Source organism: Mercenaria mercenaria, chromosome 19 (assembly GCF_021730395.1).
Source record: "Mercenaria mercenaria strain notata chromosome 19, MADL_Memer_1, whole genome shotgun sequence".
Taxonomy (NCBI): domain Eukaryota; kingdom Metazoa; phylum Mollusca; class Bivalvia; order Venerida; family Veneridae; genus Mercenaria; species Mercenaria mercenaria.
In genome coordinates this window covers 18340021-18359801 of record NC_069379.1, presented here as the reverse complement: position 1 = coordinate 18359801, position 19781 = coordinate 18340021, and the positions used below count along the sequence as shown (strand labels likewise).

Sequence of the window (19781 nt, the reverse complement as noted above, 5' to 3'; positions counted from 1 at the left end):
CTTGTTTATTGGAAACATACTGTGATAGTCATTAGCCTCCAACTGTGCTGATGAAGACAGAAATCCCTTGGCCCACTGCCAAGATCTAGGCCTTTAACACTGTGAACAGCTTGAGAAGTCATTTAATATTTCAAATCACATAGTTAAGATAGGAAATGGAAATTGTAACAATTTTACAAATTTGTATTCTAATGAAGTCCCATTTTACACGTTTATCATAACATTGCCATTATTTATATAAGTTTCACCAGAGTTATGGCCCTTGGCAGTCAAAATGTACATAAAGGGTCTAAACATTTGTGTCGCATGTAACTCAAAACTATATGCGCCAAGAGTCAACTCAAAACTATATGCGCCAAGAGTCATGAAACCATAGAAGAATTAAATTCAGCATGCCAAGTTGTGCACCAGTGCTTTTATTTGAGTTCACTCAGTAAAAACAGATTTATGTCCCTTGACGTGGTCAAATATATACGTAAATGGCATGTTAAAGCTTGTGTAGCACGTATCTCAAAAAGTATTTGAGCTAGAGGCATGCAACCTTAAAGGAGCATTATTCCGCATGTGAGTAAGCAAATTGGTTATGAAACTGATTATAACATTGTGAAATTTGTTGTGTAAGAAAAAAAAATGTTCATAATTTTAGGTAGTTGGGGTAATGAAAAAATACTTTTGTGGGTGGAGTGAATATTTTTTAATTATTCTTGAAAACAAGCACGGGTTGATATTATTTTTTTGGTTTAGAACTTTTTGTCTTAGTTCTAGCTTACATAATATAAAATTTGATAAATTTCTGTCCGCTAGATTTTTCATATCATTAAGAAATACTTCGTGTTTTTCTCTGTTTAAGATACTTTCGACATTTGTCAAAAGTAATTCTTCTGAGTTATTATATCTATATGTTGACATTTTATGCATAGTTATAGTGGTTTCATTAATTGTGATGCATAAACAGTAACATCGGAGTGAAATTTTAAGTAAATAGTTGTTTGCAGTAGTTTTATTATGATATGTATGTATTGTTTCTTCAGACAAAAATACCGATTTGGTGTTCTTGATAAACTTTGAATATTGAAAAAAGAAGCACGGGTACCTATCATTTTTATTTTTTATTTTAACTTGTCATACATCAGTCTATAAATATGCAAAGTTATAGAAAATTCTGTCCGCTAGAAATAATTGTGAAAAAAACATCTTTAAAAGCAAGAGTTTGACACTTTCCCCCAATGTAAAGTGTAGTTTAAATAGTATATGTAATAAATAAGAAGTTCTTTAATAAAAATGTTTCATGGTTAATAGTTTATAAACGTTTAGATGAACTACGAGTATCACACGGGTGTATTTTGTTACCACAGGGCATTTGTATTATAAAAAGTATTGTCGGAACGAATGGATTATCCACGACAGGGCTTTGTGAACTGATCAGTTCACCAAGTACAGCTTATGACGGAGTTTTTTTTTCATGATCTACGCACATGTTAGTTCATAGGCATAGAAGCACAGGGACCAACAATAGGCGTTGGGTGGAGGGCAGCATCTACTTAACAACTTTTGGACCCCCTAAAATATTTTTTCATAGAAATATCAGTAGATAAATAGAATAAGCCAATCTGAGAGAACAGTTATAGATCTATATACTGATAAAAATATTGGGCCCGTCTTATCAAGATACTTACGAGAATATTTCTCGTATCTTTCTCGTAAGTCTCTCGCAACGTTCTCGTAAGTCTGATAGGTGTCTTATGAAAATTATCGTTGCTACGATATCGTAAGTTTCTACATAAAATCCTCGTAAAGTTACGAGAGGGTCAGGGGTCTCGTAAATATTTACGATATCGTAAATAAAATGGCGGCATCCGTGTGAGCAACCACAACGAAACTTTCTGTCGAAAATACTGCAGATTGTTCAGCAGTAAAACTTGATTTTCCGTGTACATGTTGCACAACAGTGGATGAACTACGTCATCGATCATACAAAAGCACGCGCTTTGGGTCAGTGCGACACGAAGCGGAAGCGAGTGTAAAGGAAATATTGAGCATATAAATTCTGTTTATCTTCGCTGTTTCCTGTGTTGACAGATCAATTGGAGGGACAAGCCGGTAATAATTATTGTAGAAATATTCGGTTATTTAGGTATAATTTTATGAGTGTCGATATTGCAGACATTCCTCATCAACGGTTATTTGGGGTCGACTCGTACCCTGTTTACTTCGTATCAGTGTTTTTTATCATCTATATAATAAAAGAAACTGAATGTGCATGAGACTTGATTTTAATATATGTAGGTGGGTAGAGTATAAGGGTGCACTTACACTTCCTTGCTATTGAGCTAGCTTTTATAGCGACGTGGTAGAGTGTCCGCCTTAGGTGTGAGAGGTCCCGGGTTCGATTCCCGGTCAGGGCTGAAGTATGATCAGCCTGTTACTTTGGCGCCCAACGTAAATAACTCACGAGTAGATGTGAATGGACACCTTGGAACGTCCCATAGAGGTTCAAACTCCTGGAATTCGAGGACGAATTCTAAAATGGAGGGGGTGTATGTAGTAGGGTAGAGTATAAGGGTGCACTTATACTTCCTTGCTATTGAGCTAGCTTTTATAGCGACGTGGTAGAGTGTCCGCCTTAGGTGTGAGAGGTCCCGGGTTCGATTCCCGGTCAGGGCTGAAGTATGATCAGCCTGTTACATATAAAAATAAATTAAATAGGCATCAATGATCTATATTCGATACGGACAAATGCCTGCAATCGAAGGGTATGTTTGACAGTATTGCAACTGTAACAGTCTCAGGAAAAATGTGCAGCCTCGACGGGGATTCAAACCTCGGACCTTCGGCTTACCATGCCAATGCTCTACCAATTGAGCTACCGAGGCCACCCGATACGAGAACCGCTTATTCAACTACACAACTAATATGACCTGTCTGTATTGAACATATGTTTACTCGATAATAAAGTCAAGGAATTCTCTTGCCCTCCAATAAATTAACTGAAAGCCGCCTAGCCTGCAAGATAGTCATCAGGTAACCCAATGCCTAGTAGAGAGTCCTCTAGGGGTTTTGTATCTGGCTTGAATTCTTGATTTGACATATTTGAGATATTACATTATGTCATGCAAAATAAGTTACAAATGAAACATTCTTATCACACAAGCTTGGTATCACAGTTTATTATAATGTCTTTAAAACTATTTATGTTGCAGAATGCCAGAAGAAATTGCAGACAACAATACTGCTCAGTGCAGTAACCAGACCTAAAAAAACACTGCTCAAGGCAAACTTTTGGGACAGAGTGCTGCATACATGGGCTTATGCACAAACTGAGATTTTGCAAGTCAACTGTCAAAGTCATAAATTAAAGAGAGGTAATAAAAGGAATGGAATCCATAATACCTTTTAAACTGTTAAGCAGATATTTAAACCTATGAGAAATATATGAGATATTATTGAGATAACAATTATAAAAAATAGGAAATAGCAAGTAATTTACATTTAGTTATAGTTATGTTCATGATAAAAAAAAATTGGCTGTCAAATTATAACCAAAGTCATTATAACCCTTCAAAGGTAGTTTGTTGCATTAAACCAACTATTTCTGTTTTCTTAATATTGTATTATAAATAAAGTTCTAAACAGTGACATTTTTTTGTAACAGATCTATAGTGGACAATGTTGAACAGAGTTGAAGTCCTGGAATCTCGGTCAACTGCAGATAGCGGCATGGCGTAAAGCAGACGTCTTGTTTCCCAGTCCAATTTTAGTCAGGTATTCTTGGTGGTATGTGACAAAAAAGCCATTGATTTTTTTTTCTTCCTCTTGAATTCATACAGTCATATAGAACCATGAAAATGTCATTTAAGTTTATAAAATGTTCAAAATGAAGTAATTATAAAATTCCTTCATTCTAAAGATATAATTATGTCTTTGTCTGAATTATAGTAGCAAATATATATATATTCCTTCTTATCTTAGAGTGATAGTAATAAAAGTTTTAATGTATTGCACATTATAAATAATTTAATAATTCTTCATATTAAAGCAGATTTTATTGTTTGTTTCTGAAAAAACAGTTGACAGACCATATTACTGATATTACATTTTGTCATAACTATAGCTTTAATAAACCAGGATAAGTTTGAACATTAGCTTTACTTTTTCAGGTATGAAACTGCAGTCAACACAGGTTTTTAGAGGTCTGCAAGTACAGAGTTTTAAATTGTGAAATAAAGTAAGTTATTTTTGTCTTTTCTAAGACCTGTAAGGCATATTTAAGACTTATACATGCTATACATATTCACTTTTACTTCTCAGAATTCATCATATAATATGTCATACTAGATAGCACACAGTACTGTTTGTCCATATAGAGTACACCTTTTATTTGCTTGAAAATATTTTGACTTTTCACAACTGATGTGGTATCAGTTGCCCTTTGTTGCTGTGCATTTGAAACCCACACTAGGGGTATAGCATTCTTTCATGCAGGAAAGTTATCCAGCTAATTTACATAGTGTTGGTTGTTAAAACAAGTGCCTGCTCTATCTTGCCTGAAGTAATACCAGGGCTCTTCTGTCACCATTAAAAGCTTGAAAGTCATACTAAAAAATAGTTTTGTCCCTTTTAAGTTCCTTACATTTTGATGTTAACAAGAAAGCAGAAAGCTGGAATTTCTACAATTTAAAAATTAATCAATCATGTTTAATAATGTGCCAGGAGTTTTAGCTAGGTCACCTGGACAAATCAAAGGAAAAACTTGTGAACACTTTAGAGGCCACAGTTGTGACCCAGTCTGTATGAAACTTTGTCAGAATGTTTGTCTTGATTATTTCTAGGTAAAGTTTGAAACTGGGTCATGGTTTCCGAAAGATAACTTATGAAGGCTTGACCGATTTTAATAATTTTTGGTACACAAGTGTAACATTAGAAAATACATGTCAGGTTTGAAATTGGGGTCAGTAGGTCAAAGGTCAAGGTCGTATTGACCCTGAACAGTTAAACAGTTTCTGGATGATAACTTGAGAACGCTTGCACCTAGGATCATTAATTTTGGTACACAGGTGTAACACCATAAAATGCAGGTTAGTTTCGACTTTGATGTCTGTAGGACAAAGATCAAGGTCACAGTGACTCGGAACAGTTAAATGGTTTCCGGATGATAACTTGAGAACGCTTGGGCCTAGGATCATAAATTTTGGTACACAGGTGTAACATCATGAAATACAGGTCAGATTCTGCTTTGAGGTCAGTAGGTCATAGGTCAAGGTCACAGTGACTTGGAACAGTTAAACGGTTTCCGGATGACAGTATGAGAACGCTTGGGTCTAAGATCATAAATTTTGGTACACACATGTAACATGATAAAATACAGGTCAAGTTTGACTTTGACGCTAGTAGGTCAAAGGTCAAGGTCACAATAACACAAACAGTTAAACGGTTTCCAGATGAAAACTTGAGAACACTTGGGTCTAGGTTAATGAAAATTACAGGGAGGTTGGTTATGACCAGCAGATGACCCCTACTGATTTTGAGGTCAGTAGGTCACAAGTCAAGGTCACAGTGACCCGGAACATTTAAACAGTTTTCAGGCAATAACTTCAAAAGGCTTGGGACTAGGATCACGAAACTTAATAGGGAGGTTGGTTATTACCAGCAGATGATTTGTATTGATTTTGTGTTCCAAAGGTCAAAGGGCAGAGTGACCCGAAACATTTAAACCTTTTCCAGACAATAACTTGAGAACGCTTCGGCAGAGGATCATGAAACTTCATAGGGAGGTTGATCATGACCAGCAAATTACCTCTATTGATTTTGAGGTCAGTAGGTCAAAGCTCAAGCATGTTCACTGTCGACATTGGCTTAGTTCTGTGACAAGGACATATTGTGGGGGTATAATTCGTCACTCCTGTGACAACTCAACTATTCATTAAAATTGATCTATAGCATCATTGTAAGGTCATCTCTCAAATTTGTTCAAATGAGGGCACATGATCTGTTTTATGCTTTTATACTGATCACAAATATTATTATTCATGATTCTGTGTGTCATAAATATATTCCCTGTCATATGGTGAAAGTCTTGGACCTTCTTAATTCGTCCGTCACATTAGCTGGTGTACTCAATTGCTCTTACAGTTACCATACATGGTATGATTAGGCTTAAGAAGTAGATGATCTCAAATGTTTTGGGGATAAGTAGGTCAAGGTCATACAGATCAGAGGAACAACCCATCATGGGGGCATACACATTCTTCAAACAGCTCTTATGGATATGTGCTGATTTCTTTTTTTTTCAGGTATCCATCAAAGATTGGCCATGGTGTTTACAGAACTGAAAGCCAAGCTGTGATTTTTGAAAATTTATTTTAAAGTTCTAAATGGAAATACAATTTGAAAAGCACAGACAACTTCTTGTATTTTTAAGCTACCACTTAACCATAGTGTTAATTGATTGATTACAGACATAAATGTATGCCATGAAGTTCAGTTTAAAATGACTAAATATAAACGCTGTAACAGGAGGATTGGTCAATAGCTGAAAGGTCAAGCTCTAAGGCCATTATTCACAAGCCAAATGCTTTTGTGTCTATGAATCTCGTATAGAGAGAAGATGTCAAAAGGTAATATTTATGCCCAACTTTGAAGAATATGTGGTGAATTGTTTTGCCCATTGTTGGTCTGTCGGCATCGTTTTAATAGGAATGGTCTCTGTCCTGACGTTCGTCCGTAACATTTCTATCGCTAAGTATATATCCTAAACCCCTCCAAGGATTTTCTTGAAACTTGGGTCAAATGATCACCTCATTGAAACAATGTGCAGAACTTATGAGTCAACCGTGTCTGCTCTGTATCTCCTTAACCCCTAGAAGGACTTTCATGAAACATGGGTCAAATGGTCATCTCATCAAGACAATATGCAGACCTCGCGAGTCAGCCGTGTTGGCTCAGTGTCAAAGGTTTGAGCTCTGTATCTCTCAAACCCCTTGAATTATTTTCATGAAACTTTGGTCAATTGATCACCTCATCAAGACAATTGTAAGAACTTATGAGTCAGCATTGTTGGCTCAAGGTCAAGGTCACAACTCAAGGTCAAAGGTTTGAGCCTTCATTTTGGGTCTGCTATGTATCTTCAAAACCCCTTGAAGAATTTTCAAATTCATAGATGTTGTCATATAATTAACAACGTCAGTGCTTCCACCCATTACCATCAGCCCTTTCACTATCTATAACAGCGGCGGCGGACAGCTGTCTTTAAGATTGCCTTGTCTGGTCAATAACTAGATAATACTTGTGCCTACAGTAGTCAAATTTCATGGGACTATTACCTGTAGACAACAGATGACCCTTACTGTTGTTGGGATCGGTGGAATAACGTTCATAGTAATTTTGAGACTGTAAACAGTTTCCGACCAATATTTCAAGAGTGCGTTGGCCTACTGACGCTAAGCTTTATAGAATTGTCTGTGGTAAGTAGACTTCTGTTGTCACAAGGACGTTGAGACTGAAAACTTTGTCTGCTGTATACTTGAAGAGTGCTGCAGCTGACAGATTTAGAACAACAATATGATATCCTGTCGTCATCAAATGATCATTACGGGTCAGTTATTTGAAGGTCATGGTGACCTCTAGACTGAAAATGTTCTCCGGCCAATATCTGAAGAACCCTTTAGCCTACAACCTTTAAACGTCCTTGGAAAATTGAATGTAAATGACCTATACTTTTTACCTGTCAGTATGTCGGAGGTCAGGGTCACTGATCCTTAGACTGAAAAGTTTCTTCTTAAAAACTATAGAACACTTGCTCCTACTCTAATTCACAGGGGGCCTCCGTGGCCGAGGGGTTAAGGTCGCTGACTTCAAATCACTTACCTCTAACCGACGTGGGTTCGAGCCTCACCCGGGGTGTTGAATTCTTCATGTAAGGAAGCTATCCAGCTGGCTTACGGAAGGTCGGTGCCCGCTTATGATGAAATAATGCATGGAGGGGCACCTGGGGTCTTCATTCACTATCAAAGCTGGAAAATCGCCATATGACCTATAATTGTCGGTGTGAATTAAACAACAACAAAAACCTAACTTCACAGACATATTTTCTATTTTTAACATATGACACTTGAGGTTTTTTCTGTTGATGAGTCGAAGTCAAAGTGAAAAAGATGCTCATTCATATGATTTACATACTAAGCCGGGGTTTGAACCTGTATTGAAGTATGGGAAGTTTTTTGTTATCACTAGGTTAGGAAGGAAACAGCCATAAGTGTCATTTCGTCATGATCTGTACGAAACAAGGCCGGAATGTTTATTTTCGTAAAATCGCGACCAAGTCTGAAATTTGGATCAAAAAGTAGATCAAATCGCAAATATACACGTTTACAACTAATGTCACATTTTCTACTTTATGTTTATTGTTTTGATGAATTCAAGTTACAAACTGTTCATCTGCGAGCAAAATATACGTCCCTAGTTGAAATCATAGAAACTAGCACACTGTTTCTGTACACCTGTCCTGTCAACTTCAAGTATTTCGACAGAGTAAGATAGGTATGTCTGTCAGAAATATTCTGAATAGTACATGCAATAATTAATCACAGGTGCCCATCCGGGCATTCTTTTAAGAACTGGTGGACAATTATAAATACTGACCTCCCGTAAGCCATACTGACAACATCCTCACGTGATGTTTCGAACCCACAGCGAGGCAAGTGATTCGAAGTCAGCGACCTTTACCACTCGGAGACACCATTCATTAATGTTACCAAGCAACTGGTGTAACGCAATGCATGGAAACATGGTACCGTACATTATCTTGTGTATATTTCTACATATTCATAGTTATTTTAAGCATATATGAGCCGCGCCATGAGAAAACCAACATAGATCCATGCTGTTCGCTAACAGTTTCTCTAATTCCAATAGGCTTTGAAAGCGAACAGCAGGGATCCTGACTAGACTGCGCGTATGCGCAGGCTGGCCGGATCCATGCTGGTCGCAAAGTCACTATCATGTCGGTTTCCTCATGGCGCGGCTCATATGTATTACCCAGAGGGACTTGAAAATCTTGCAAATTGGGCCGTGATAGATCGGATCTTTTTCAATGGTGTATCCTTTGTAGTTTATAGGGCATTTAATAGGGCCAAAATCATTTCAGGTTATGTAAAAAAATCGTACTGTTTTTAAGTTTGTACATCAGCTCCATTGCCTGTCCTATGGTTTTCCCAAATGTCCGAAAATTGCCTCAAGTTATGTTCAGGGTATGTTCCTGACCGCCTATACACATCAATAGTTTCTTTATTTCTTACACAAATTATAACAATTCGTCTGCGCGACACTTATTAATATCCAGAATACTATACTCAGACCGTAACAAGGAACCATACTTTTATACATTCTTTCATGGCACATATATAAATTTTATATAAAGTCTTCAATGATACATGCATAGGTCTCAGTTCAGCAGTCAGTTTTAAATGTCTTGTTTTGTATCATTTTCACATAACAGTTCTGTCTGAAATAAACATTATTACTTGGAAATGAAAGTTAATTTTCACAAAAGGCGCGTTTCCGTATTTAGACCGTTGAAAAACTGAGATTTAGTTAGGGAATACACGTATGTAAAGGAAGTATAAGGCGGGTGATGGTAATGATGGCTCCAAGATTTTGAGTGAGAGTAGTGAGTTTTCTAGAAAGATCTGGAGGTATCATTCCCGTGAAAAATTAAGAAAGAAATTTGGTGATGATTTTAAATTTTCATAATACATGGCCGTTTTCGTCATCCAAATTCACAATACAGACATTAGCATTTTACTGTAGCTCGGAGTAAACCAAAAATATCGTAATTGATGACTTATATCTTTATTTTAACATTTCAAAACGATACCCAGTAAGCTTTAGGGGTTTTGAGCGTCGCTGATCCGCTCGCCTATTCTTTCGTTTTCATTGAATCGGGGATCCTCGGTAATGTACGTTATATCACGAATATTAACGGAGGTTCCCGAGGGTTATGTTTGTATCGTCTGCTATTTTATTGAATCGGGGATCCACGGTAATGTACATAATATCACAGATATTAACGTAGGTTCCAGAGGCAATTCATCCTTGTGTTTGTCCATGCAGTCTTTGTGCACACTTGTCATGTTTGTTTTTTTTCTTTTTAATATGTCCAATCGTCGTGTCTGAATGAGAGATTGAATGAGAGAAAGAAATACATTGGTCTGTTTTTTTTTTAAATCCCTTTGCATTTTTCACCGCCGAATTCCTTCGGCCCTCAGAACAGTCTTTCTACTCCTACGATCTACTTTCCAGGGATCTAATTTCCAGATTTTATTTCTACCCCTAATTGTAAGATGGTAAATCTAACATATACTATTAGGCCTACTTCAAATTCAAATCATTTTGAATTGTTTAATTCACTTCAGTTGTGGTAAAAGATATTTAGATATACTGTTGATATTGTATTTTGTATTTCTGTACACAATGCGTGAGTTATTGTTTGTGCAATTTTGTATTATGCCTATGTCATGTTTATGTTAGGCTTTTTATATTACGGAATAAGAAAGAGAGTAACGAACCGACGCCGGGAATTGCTATGACATTAGTAAAATAAAGGCTATGAAATTATTATAGTTTGTTTGATAAAAAGATGACTTAATGCCTTGTCGTTACACAATTATATACAAATGGCTGTGATTAAGATGAAAATGTATTTCAGATTATACACCAACGCACAATCCAGACTCGCACAAATCACGATTTTTCGAATTGTTTGTAAATTTCTATGGTAGGATCAATCATTGTAAAATATATCTACTTTAAATATTATCAGATCATTTAAAAATGAAACATGCTTTATCATTTGCGCACGATAAACCAATTCTCGGACGATCAGAAAACAAATCGACGATCAATATAGGCTACACATCCGTACAATTACTTCCTACTAGTTTTGAAAAAAGTGACATGTTTATCCCAGGTGAGAACTACACCCTGTGCTTTGTTCATTTTACACAACGTCAGATCTTCTGAATATGATGTACGCATAGAAATTGCTTTTTTACCAGTCCGAATTCAAACAGACGAAATATGAACACTTGAACATCATCTCAACTAACAAGTTTTCCGGTGCGAATATTTTTGTTTTTGTTTTGGAACACATTTATTTTAAACATTTATCTCTCCGCCGAAGAAAACTTTTATAAAATATGCTTATTAAATAAGATTCATAAATTTTATTACATGTTTATGTTTAGATTATGCCGGTTGTTTTGTTACTAAGCAAGTGCCCGTTTTATTTACACGACGTTAAAAAAAATGTAGACTGCGTCACTGTGTTTAACCAGTTACGAGAAAGTTACGAGAAAGTTACGAGGATTGCGATATGCGGACTTACGAGGACGTTGATAAGACGGTTTGCGAGAATCATAAATATTCTCGTAAATCGGAACTTACGAGAAATGGACCTCGCAAGTTTCTCGTAAAGTTACGATATTGATAAGACGGCCCCATTGGTTGTCCAAAAATGTTGCGGGGAAAATATGGGAAGATTAAGCTGGTGGCCCCCATTGCCCCACCCCAATCACCCTTAGTGCGAGATCTCTATAATACATTTTCGCAATATAGGCCTAATTATGCTCATAACAGTAAGGCAAAGAGAACAAAATTTTCAAATTAATCAAGGAAGGATAATGGTTCTTTCTTTAACACTACATTCTCTCTAATTTGTATTTTTAAGAACAAAATTAGAAATAAGATGATAATAAAACTATTAAAAAAAGAGTTAATAATTCTGGCACTCTAAGTGATGTACAACTGTATTCTAAGTAGCACTGGGATAACTCTAGGAAATTTGGAGTTCACCTCCCTATATTTTAAGAACGAAGTAGGATATAATTAAAAAGCTGTTCAAAACAGTAATCATGGTTCTTTCACTTCATCATCTTAATATCTATGTTTTGTAGATTTCATTGCTTTTGGAATTATGCCCTTGACAGCGAAAAAGAAGCACAAAAAGATAATAAGTAAATTATTCAAAAGCTTAAAAGTGAGAGTAGACTTCCTGGAAGCATTGAAAGCAGGCCACCAACATATAGAAACTGTAGTGGAAAGATATAGCAGACGGAGTGCTTCAAACACATATTATAAATTTAATTGTGTGAAAGCAATATGACATTAGATAGGGTGGATTCGGGCTGGAGATGAAAGTAGCCCATCTACATACAAGACAACATACATAACAAAATAAAACGGAAAGGAAAAAAATGTAAGTTGAAAATTGTGATACCGCCTTTGAACGGTCAGTATTCTATGTACGTTAATGTGTTTGGGGCATGTCAGCCTCACATTCACCCTATTTGCAACCGGTTACACGAAATAGCGTTAATAAAAAATGTCATTAATTCAACTCTAGGTAGTGAATGGTACAAATAAACTCACTGACAAATTGATATGAAATTTAAAAATACTGACCATTGCAATATATCCAAGCGTTCGCAATAAATGTAACAAAATACGCACTTATAAAAAGCATCTTCATTTTTCAATAGTTATCGGAAAGTAACAAGTAGTATGATTTAGTCGAGATGCACATAAACTGATACAATACGAAGCTACAGCTTAGGTTTGTATGAACAGAATAAAAAAGAAAATCTCACTTATCAACATTAAAAAAATCATGCGATGAAATGCACACTGAAGAATAAGAGATGCATACATATGTATACACCTACTTAACTCCTAAATGTTTAATTGTACAATTAAGTACTTCCGTTTATAACAGGATTTTCAGATGTATGAATCAGATACGTGACGATATAGTACAAAGCTAATTGAAGCTCTTATACATTTGTACTTATCTATTAAATCGTATAACCTCATGTGTTACTGTTAACTCCCACGTGAAAAAGTACTATGAACACTGGTAAACAGCTTTTTGGTCGGTAAGAATTTGGCGAAGTCCTAGAAATTAACAATTACATGGTTTCGTCTGTCGGTAAATATTATTTCTTTATTATTTGTCGGTATATATTATTTCTTTATTAAAATATCATTTTACAATGAAATCTAATAAATGACAATCTAACTGCTTTCATGAAAAGAACTGTCGTCAGGGAGGGTGTTATATTTCTAACATTTACTTTTAAAAAGATCTCTTCTACTTGTAGCATTTTAAACACTTCACAATATGAATCTGCGGCGCTGTTAGTAAAACCCTCTACCTTTTATTAAAGCATTTTATAAAATTAAAGAATGTAGTTCAACGATAGGTAAATGGAATATACGTGGGAAGCACTTGTGCCTAACTTATTATTTTTTAAAGGCATGGAGAACATGCGCAAATGGATCTCTGATAAAATCTTTAAGAATACCCTTTGGATGTATACAGTCCAACAAAGCAAAATAATACCAGACGCAGATCCTTTGGGATCATGGGAGACCATTCAATATCTATGTAATAGAATTCCGCTCAAACCGGTGCTAGGGGGCTTAAAGGGTGTTACACTTTCTACTGCCTGTCGTGAGAAAAACGTGCATGTTTTTATTTTACATGGTTTCTATGCTTCAAAAGGATCCTCTTACATATTCTGTTGTCTAAATCTTTTCTTGAGAGGTAAGAACTGACCCCATAGCCTAACAACAGATGAAAACATAATAGTGCCGAAGTCAAGTACAGAAAGGCTTTTTACGACTGCCGCTTGACGCTTAGATAATTAATCAAATATATGACAAGAACCTTTGTAAGAACGCAAAAAAGTTTTATTTTGTAAATTATTTTTGTCACTCTCTACATTTCATTTCTGATCGAGTTTATCGTCACAAGTGTATGAAAGGGAAGTTTAACGTTGACCGCCTAGCAAGTGGCAGGTGAGACCATTTGGTATGACCTAGTCAGGGAACGAACCTACGACCTCCCACAATCGAAATTGATGCTCTACCACAAGACTGTAGAGGCGCTGTAGTGAAATTTTATCACGCGATAGACTTAAGTTTGATTATAAATACACGAATACGAGCTGATCATTTTTAGCACTCTCCAGTGTGTATGCCAATGTCTAAAAAATGATAAAATTGGCTGATTTGACTTGAATAATATCAAAATAAAGATACAGTTTTATAGGGGTTTGATATACTTTACACAAAATATATCTTAGGTTAAAATAAATGATGTAAGTAAATATGTAGAAAACTTTGAATTATTTTCTTGGGCAATTAAATTGGTTTCTGGACCTTTTAGCAAAAGAGGAAATAAAATATAATAAAGCATCCTTACTTCAAAGAATGTTTGACCTTCAGTCTTTAAAATAAAAAATAGTTTGTACTGATTGTTTATGTGTATCGAAGATCACACCTTTCAGAAAACCTGTATTTTTTAATAAAAAATTCATAATTGTTTGCTATGACGTCACTAGATATTGATTGGCGGTCGTCACGGTCCACTGAATTGAGTGTTCCATATCCAGAAATGCCAGTCATACATTGCTTTTCAATAATTATACTATCATGAGCCTCTACTAAAAAGTGCAAGGTTAAGGTACATTTCGTAGTTTATAAGCGGGGCTATAAGTGACAGGGACCTGTTTCGTATTATGGTCTAGTACGATTGTTTTAGTACAACAGGTAGATGTAATGTAAAAGCATTTATATTCAAATGTTTATTCATAATGTTTATTCAATAATGTTTATTCATAATGTTTATTTAAATGTTTATTCATAATGTTTATTCATAAGGTTTATTCAATAATGTTTATTCATAATGTTTATTCAAATGTTTATTCATAATGTTTATTCATAATGTTTATTCATAATGTTTATAGAATGAAGGACTCGAGCGTTCGAGAAATTACTGTGTAAAATAAAGTAATGCTTGAAGCTCCATGTAGATGGCCGGGTCTAAAATCTTACCTGAAATACTGGAACTCAGATGAAATGGAAATGGTCATCCATTCATCCATCCATCCATCCATCCAGGTTTAGCTTAAATTTGTGGAAAAAAGTGCATGGTTACAAATATGGTGGAACGCTTTATAAATATACATATGTTTTAGGCAAGTCATTTGCAGATAATAAGGTACAGGTCGCACAAGGTGTGTATTTTGGACCATATTCGTCTCAAAATTTTGAGTCCTGAAACTGGTGTTTCACTCTTTTTTATCATAGAAACAACAGAATCCGTTCGGCAGGCTAAAGATGTCACATGACGAAGCGCAACAACAAAATTTATTTCTTTATATGATAAACAATTGTTGCGCTATAGCATAAAACGGAAGAAAGTTATAACTGGTCTCTATCTTGGAATAATTATTGGTTTTTAGATTTGTATAAGAATTGAGAAAATACGCTGGAAATATGCTTCGGATACTCGGCGACGTAATGGGCGGAAAATTATTCCGAGAAATATGGAGTGCCCATTTCTAGATGCAATATAAAAATTTTATTTTACATTCACAAAAGTGTATATTATTTCTATATGAATGCTACAAATTCCTGTATAAAAACTTTTAAACGCAATGGCATACATGAAACTGGAGTCACAAATGACGTCGCAGGCCCTATATATTTTTTGGACGTCAACATAGAAAAGTATTGACGTTTCAGATTTCGTTGGAACTTATACTAATTTATAGATAAGTATCAAATAACAGACCGTATTTTATGGCTCACTGGTCAGTAAAGGGGGGGGGGGGGGGGGGGGGGGGTCGCAGTTAGGTGTCTGCGCAAACTGTTTTTTGATTTTCTCTATATTTTATGACAATATACCTACATGTATTAAGTTTCATTCACAAGTGTTACTTTTATCAGTTTTGACTTATTTTTATAGAAATTCACATTTAAAGTGGGTGGGGTAATTTGACATGTAACCAGCCAGGAACACAATCTCCGCCGCGATTTTAAAAATGGTTCAAACTTTTTACCTGGAACTTTCGTGTTAAAATAAGTATGCAATGGACATTTACACAACATGTTGCGTTTTAAATTGTCTTGAATACTTTTTTCAACACAGAGCTTGCGTTTTAAATTGTCTTGAATACTTTTTTCAACACAGAGCCACAAAGTGGCCTAATCAAATTTACTGATTTTCAATGGACGAACTTCACCAAAAATCTAAAACATTTTTTATTAGTTGAGATATTTAGGTGTTATTTTCAGCAAATATTGTAAGCTAAATAAACATTAAAATGACAATATATCAGCACACTCTGATTAATATTGGAAGAGTGGTACACTCTCAAACTAGGGAAAAGTGGATGGGGTAAATAAACATGCGAAGCTAAACATTCGAAGCAACACAACTATAGGAATAATAATTTTGCAGTTCAAGAAATGGCCTCAGATTATCTACTTCTATCTTAATTATGCCCGTATGAGTGGTGGGGGCATATAGATTTGGTCTTGTCCGTGCATCCGTGTGTCTGAGCGTCCGTCCGTCGCCCGAAGTTCTTGACGCACCTAGCTCAAGAAGTATTTGATATAAATTGATGAAAAATTGCATGAGTTTTTATCGTGATATGTACTTGCGTACCTTTTATTTTTCTACGGTCTCTACATTCTTTTTTGTCTGGCTCCGCCCCTTCTTTCCAAAATTATGGCCCCTGACATAGTCAAAAACACATATTTTCACCTTGTGACACGCCTAGCTCAGAAAGTATTTGATATTGATTGATGAAACCTTGCATGAATCTTAACCATGATATGAACTTGCGCACCTTTTATTTTTCTACGGTCTCTACATTCTTTTCCCAGAGTTTTGGCCCCTGAAATAGTCAAAAATGCACATTTTCACGTTGTGATGTGGATAGCGCAAAAAGTATTTCATATAAATTGATGAAACCTTGCATGCATCATTATTGTGATATGAACTTGAGCATCTCCTATTTTTCGCCTGACTCCGCCCCCTATTTCTAGAGTTATGGCCCCTGAAATAGTCAAAAATGCACATTTTCACCTTGTTGTGCGCCTAGCTCAGAAAGTATTACATATAAATTGATGAAACCATGCATGAGTCTGCATGATATGAACTTGTGAACCTCCTATTTGTCGTCTGGCTCCTATTTCCAGAGTTATGGCCTCTGAAATGGTTCAAAATGCACATTTTACCTAATGACGTGCCTAGCTCAGAAAGTTCGATGTAAATTCATGAAGCACTGCATGAGTCTTGATTATGATGTGACCTTGCACACTTGGCATTCTTCTTGAGAACCTTAGCGCTTATTACAATGATTCATGTTTGCAGTTTTAAGGGGATATAGCCTCAACAAACATTTTATACAAAGGATTCATCATTCTAGGCCATATACCTCTTGAACTATGAGCATCACAAACAAAACATCCACTATTTTGGATATTTTAAGGGCAATAACTCTGTAATAAGCGCTAAGGTTCTCAAGAAGAATGCCAAGTGTGCAAGGTCACATCATAATCAAGACTCATGCAGTGCTTCATGAATTTACATCGAACTTTCTGAGCTAGGCACGTCATTAAGTAAAATGTGCATTTTGAACCATTTCAGAGGCCATAACTCTGGAAATAGGAGCCAGACGTCAAATAGGAGGTTCACAAGTTCATATCATGCAGACTCATGCATGGTTTCATCAATTTATATGTAATACTTTCTGAGCTAGGCGCACAACAAGGTGAAAATGTGCATTTTTGACTATTTCAGGGGCCATAACTCTAGAAATAGGGGGCGGAGTCAGGCGAAAAATAGGAGATGCTCAAGTTCATATCACAATAATGATTCATGCAAGGTTTCATCAATTTATATGAAATACTTTTTGCGCTATCCACATCACAACGTGAAAATGTGCATTTTTGACTATTTCAGGGGCCAAAACTCTGGGAAAAGAATGTAGAGACCGTAGAAAAATAAAAGGTGCGCAAGTGCATATCATGGTTAAGGTTCATGCAAAGTTTCATCAATTTATATCAAATACTTTCTGAGCTAGGCGTGTCACACGGGGAAAATATGTGTTTTTGACTATGTCAGGGGCCATAATTCTGGAAAGAAGGGGCGGAGCCAGACAAAAAAGAATGTAGAGACCGTAGAAAAATAAAAGGTAGGCAAGTACATATCACGATAAAAACTCATGCAATTTTTCATCAATTTATATAAAATACTTCTTGAGCTAGGTGCGTCAAGAACTTCGGGCGACGGACGGACGCTCAGACACACGGATGCACGGACAAGACCAAATCTATATGCCCCCACCACTCATACGGGCATAATTAAGATAGAAGTAGATAATCTGAGGCCATTTCTTGAACTGCAAAATTATTATTCCTATAGTTGTGTTGCTTCGAATGTTTAGCTTCGCATGTTTATTTACCCCACCCACTTTTCCCTAGTTTGAGAGTGTACCACTCTTCCAATATTAATCAGAGTGTGCAGATATATTGTCATTTTAATGTTTATTTAGCTTACAATATCTGCTAAAAATAACACCTAAATATCTCAACTAATAAAAAATGTTTTAGATTTTTGGTGAAGTTCGTCCATTGAAAATCAGTAAATTTGATTAGGCCACTTTGTGGCTCTGTGTTGAAAAAAGTATTCAAGACAATTTAAAACGCAACATGTTGTGTAAATGTCCATTACATACTTATTTTATCACGAAAGTTCCAGGTAAAAAGTTTGAACCATTTTTAAAAACGCGGCGGAGATTGTGTTCCTGGCTGGTTACATGTCAAATTACCCCACCCACTTTAAATGTGAATTTCTATAAAAGTAAGTCAAAACTGATAACAGTAACACTTGTGAATGAAACTTAATACATGTAGGTATATTGTCATAAAATAAAGAGAAAATAAAAAAACATTTTGCGCAGACACCTAACTGCGACCCCCCCCCCCCCCCCTTTATATTAATGCAGTTCAAAAATGCTTGGAAAAGAAGTATTTTAGCCTTAAAGTTTCCACTTTTTCTATTTCAAAATGACAACAGTAACTCAAAATTAGAAAAAAGTCCCATCTTTTAAGCTGGATATTTTCCAAATTTTAAAGCCACTACAAAATAGGCCGCTGCACAATAGGTTGCAAAGTAACAACTGTCCATAATGCGCTTTTGTACGCAAATGTTTTACAGTCCAAGGGAAGTAATCCGTGTTGCAAAGTGATATTTTGAATCAAGAGTTGTCTATTTTAAGTTTATAAAATTGACACAGGAAAGTTGCAAAGATGGAATAAAATCAGGGCTTGATTATCGTTAACCTTTACCCTACTGTATTTCTAAAATAGATTGGTCCATCATTCAATTTGAGCAGTACCACATATTATCCAAAGAGGTGTTTACTGAAAATTTACTGACTGAATAGCGAACAGTTCAGACCATGATCAGACTGCACATATTTGCAAGCTGAGCTTGGTCACAAAGGTAAACTCGCAAGCAGGTTGAATGTTAAGGTGTTGTAACTGTCCTTTTCTCTAACCATTTTCCTGTCAATTCAAGAAACAGTAAGTTATGTCTTTTGATGTAGATGTGGATTTTAAATACAATTGGAGCAGTTAGTTGTATGCGACAGCCAGTTTTAGTGAGGCGGCATCCCATAGATTGTCTCCGTCATAGTGAGGGGGTGGACGGGTCATTTCACACTAATAAAAGCCAATATTTATCGTGTACTCCTTGGTACACATTTTTACTTATGAAGTACAATCTTTACAATCTGTACTAAAAATCAAGGATTTCTTTGCTCTTATTTCTTAACCTGCTTAAATCTCTATGTATATAATAAACTTGTCCATCTTTCAATTTGGACAGTACCAATAACTGTTAACAGTGGTACTTACCAACAGTGGTACTT

The 19781-nt window shown here is 35.8% G+C and overlaps 1 protein-coding gene across 5 annotated transcripts in view; it reads right to left on the bottom strand.

Annotated features, from left to right (window-relative positions):
- Positions 1-12725, bottom strand: part of LOC123541692 (perlucin-like protein) — a 28993-nt gene extending 16268 nt beyond the window's left edge. For 2 of the 5 annotated variants that reach the window (XM_045327221.2, XM_053531415.1), the window contains exon 1: positions 12457-12725. In XM_045327221.2, coding sequence (XP_045183156.2) covers positions 12457-12523 — 67 coding nt within the window. In that variant the 5' untranslated portion in view covers positions 12524-12725. The remainder of the gene's footprint in view (positions 1-12456) is intronic. The other 3 variants (XM_045327222.2, XM_045327220.2, XM_053531414.1) reach the window with 3 other exon arrangements.
- Positions 12726-19781: the final 7056 nt, after the last annotated feature.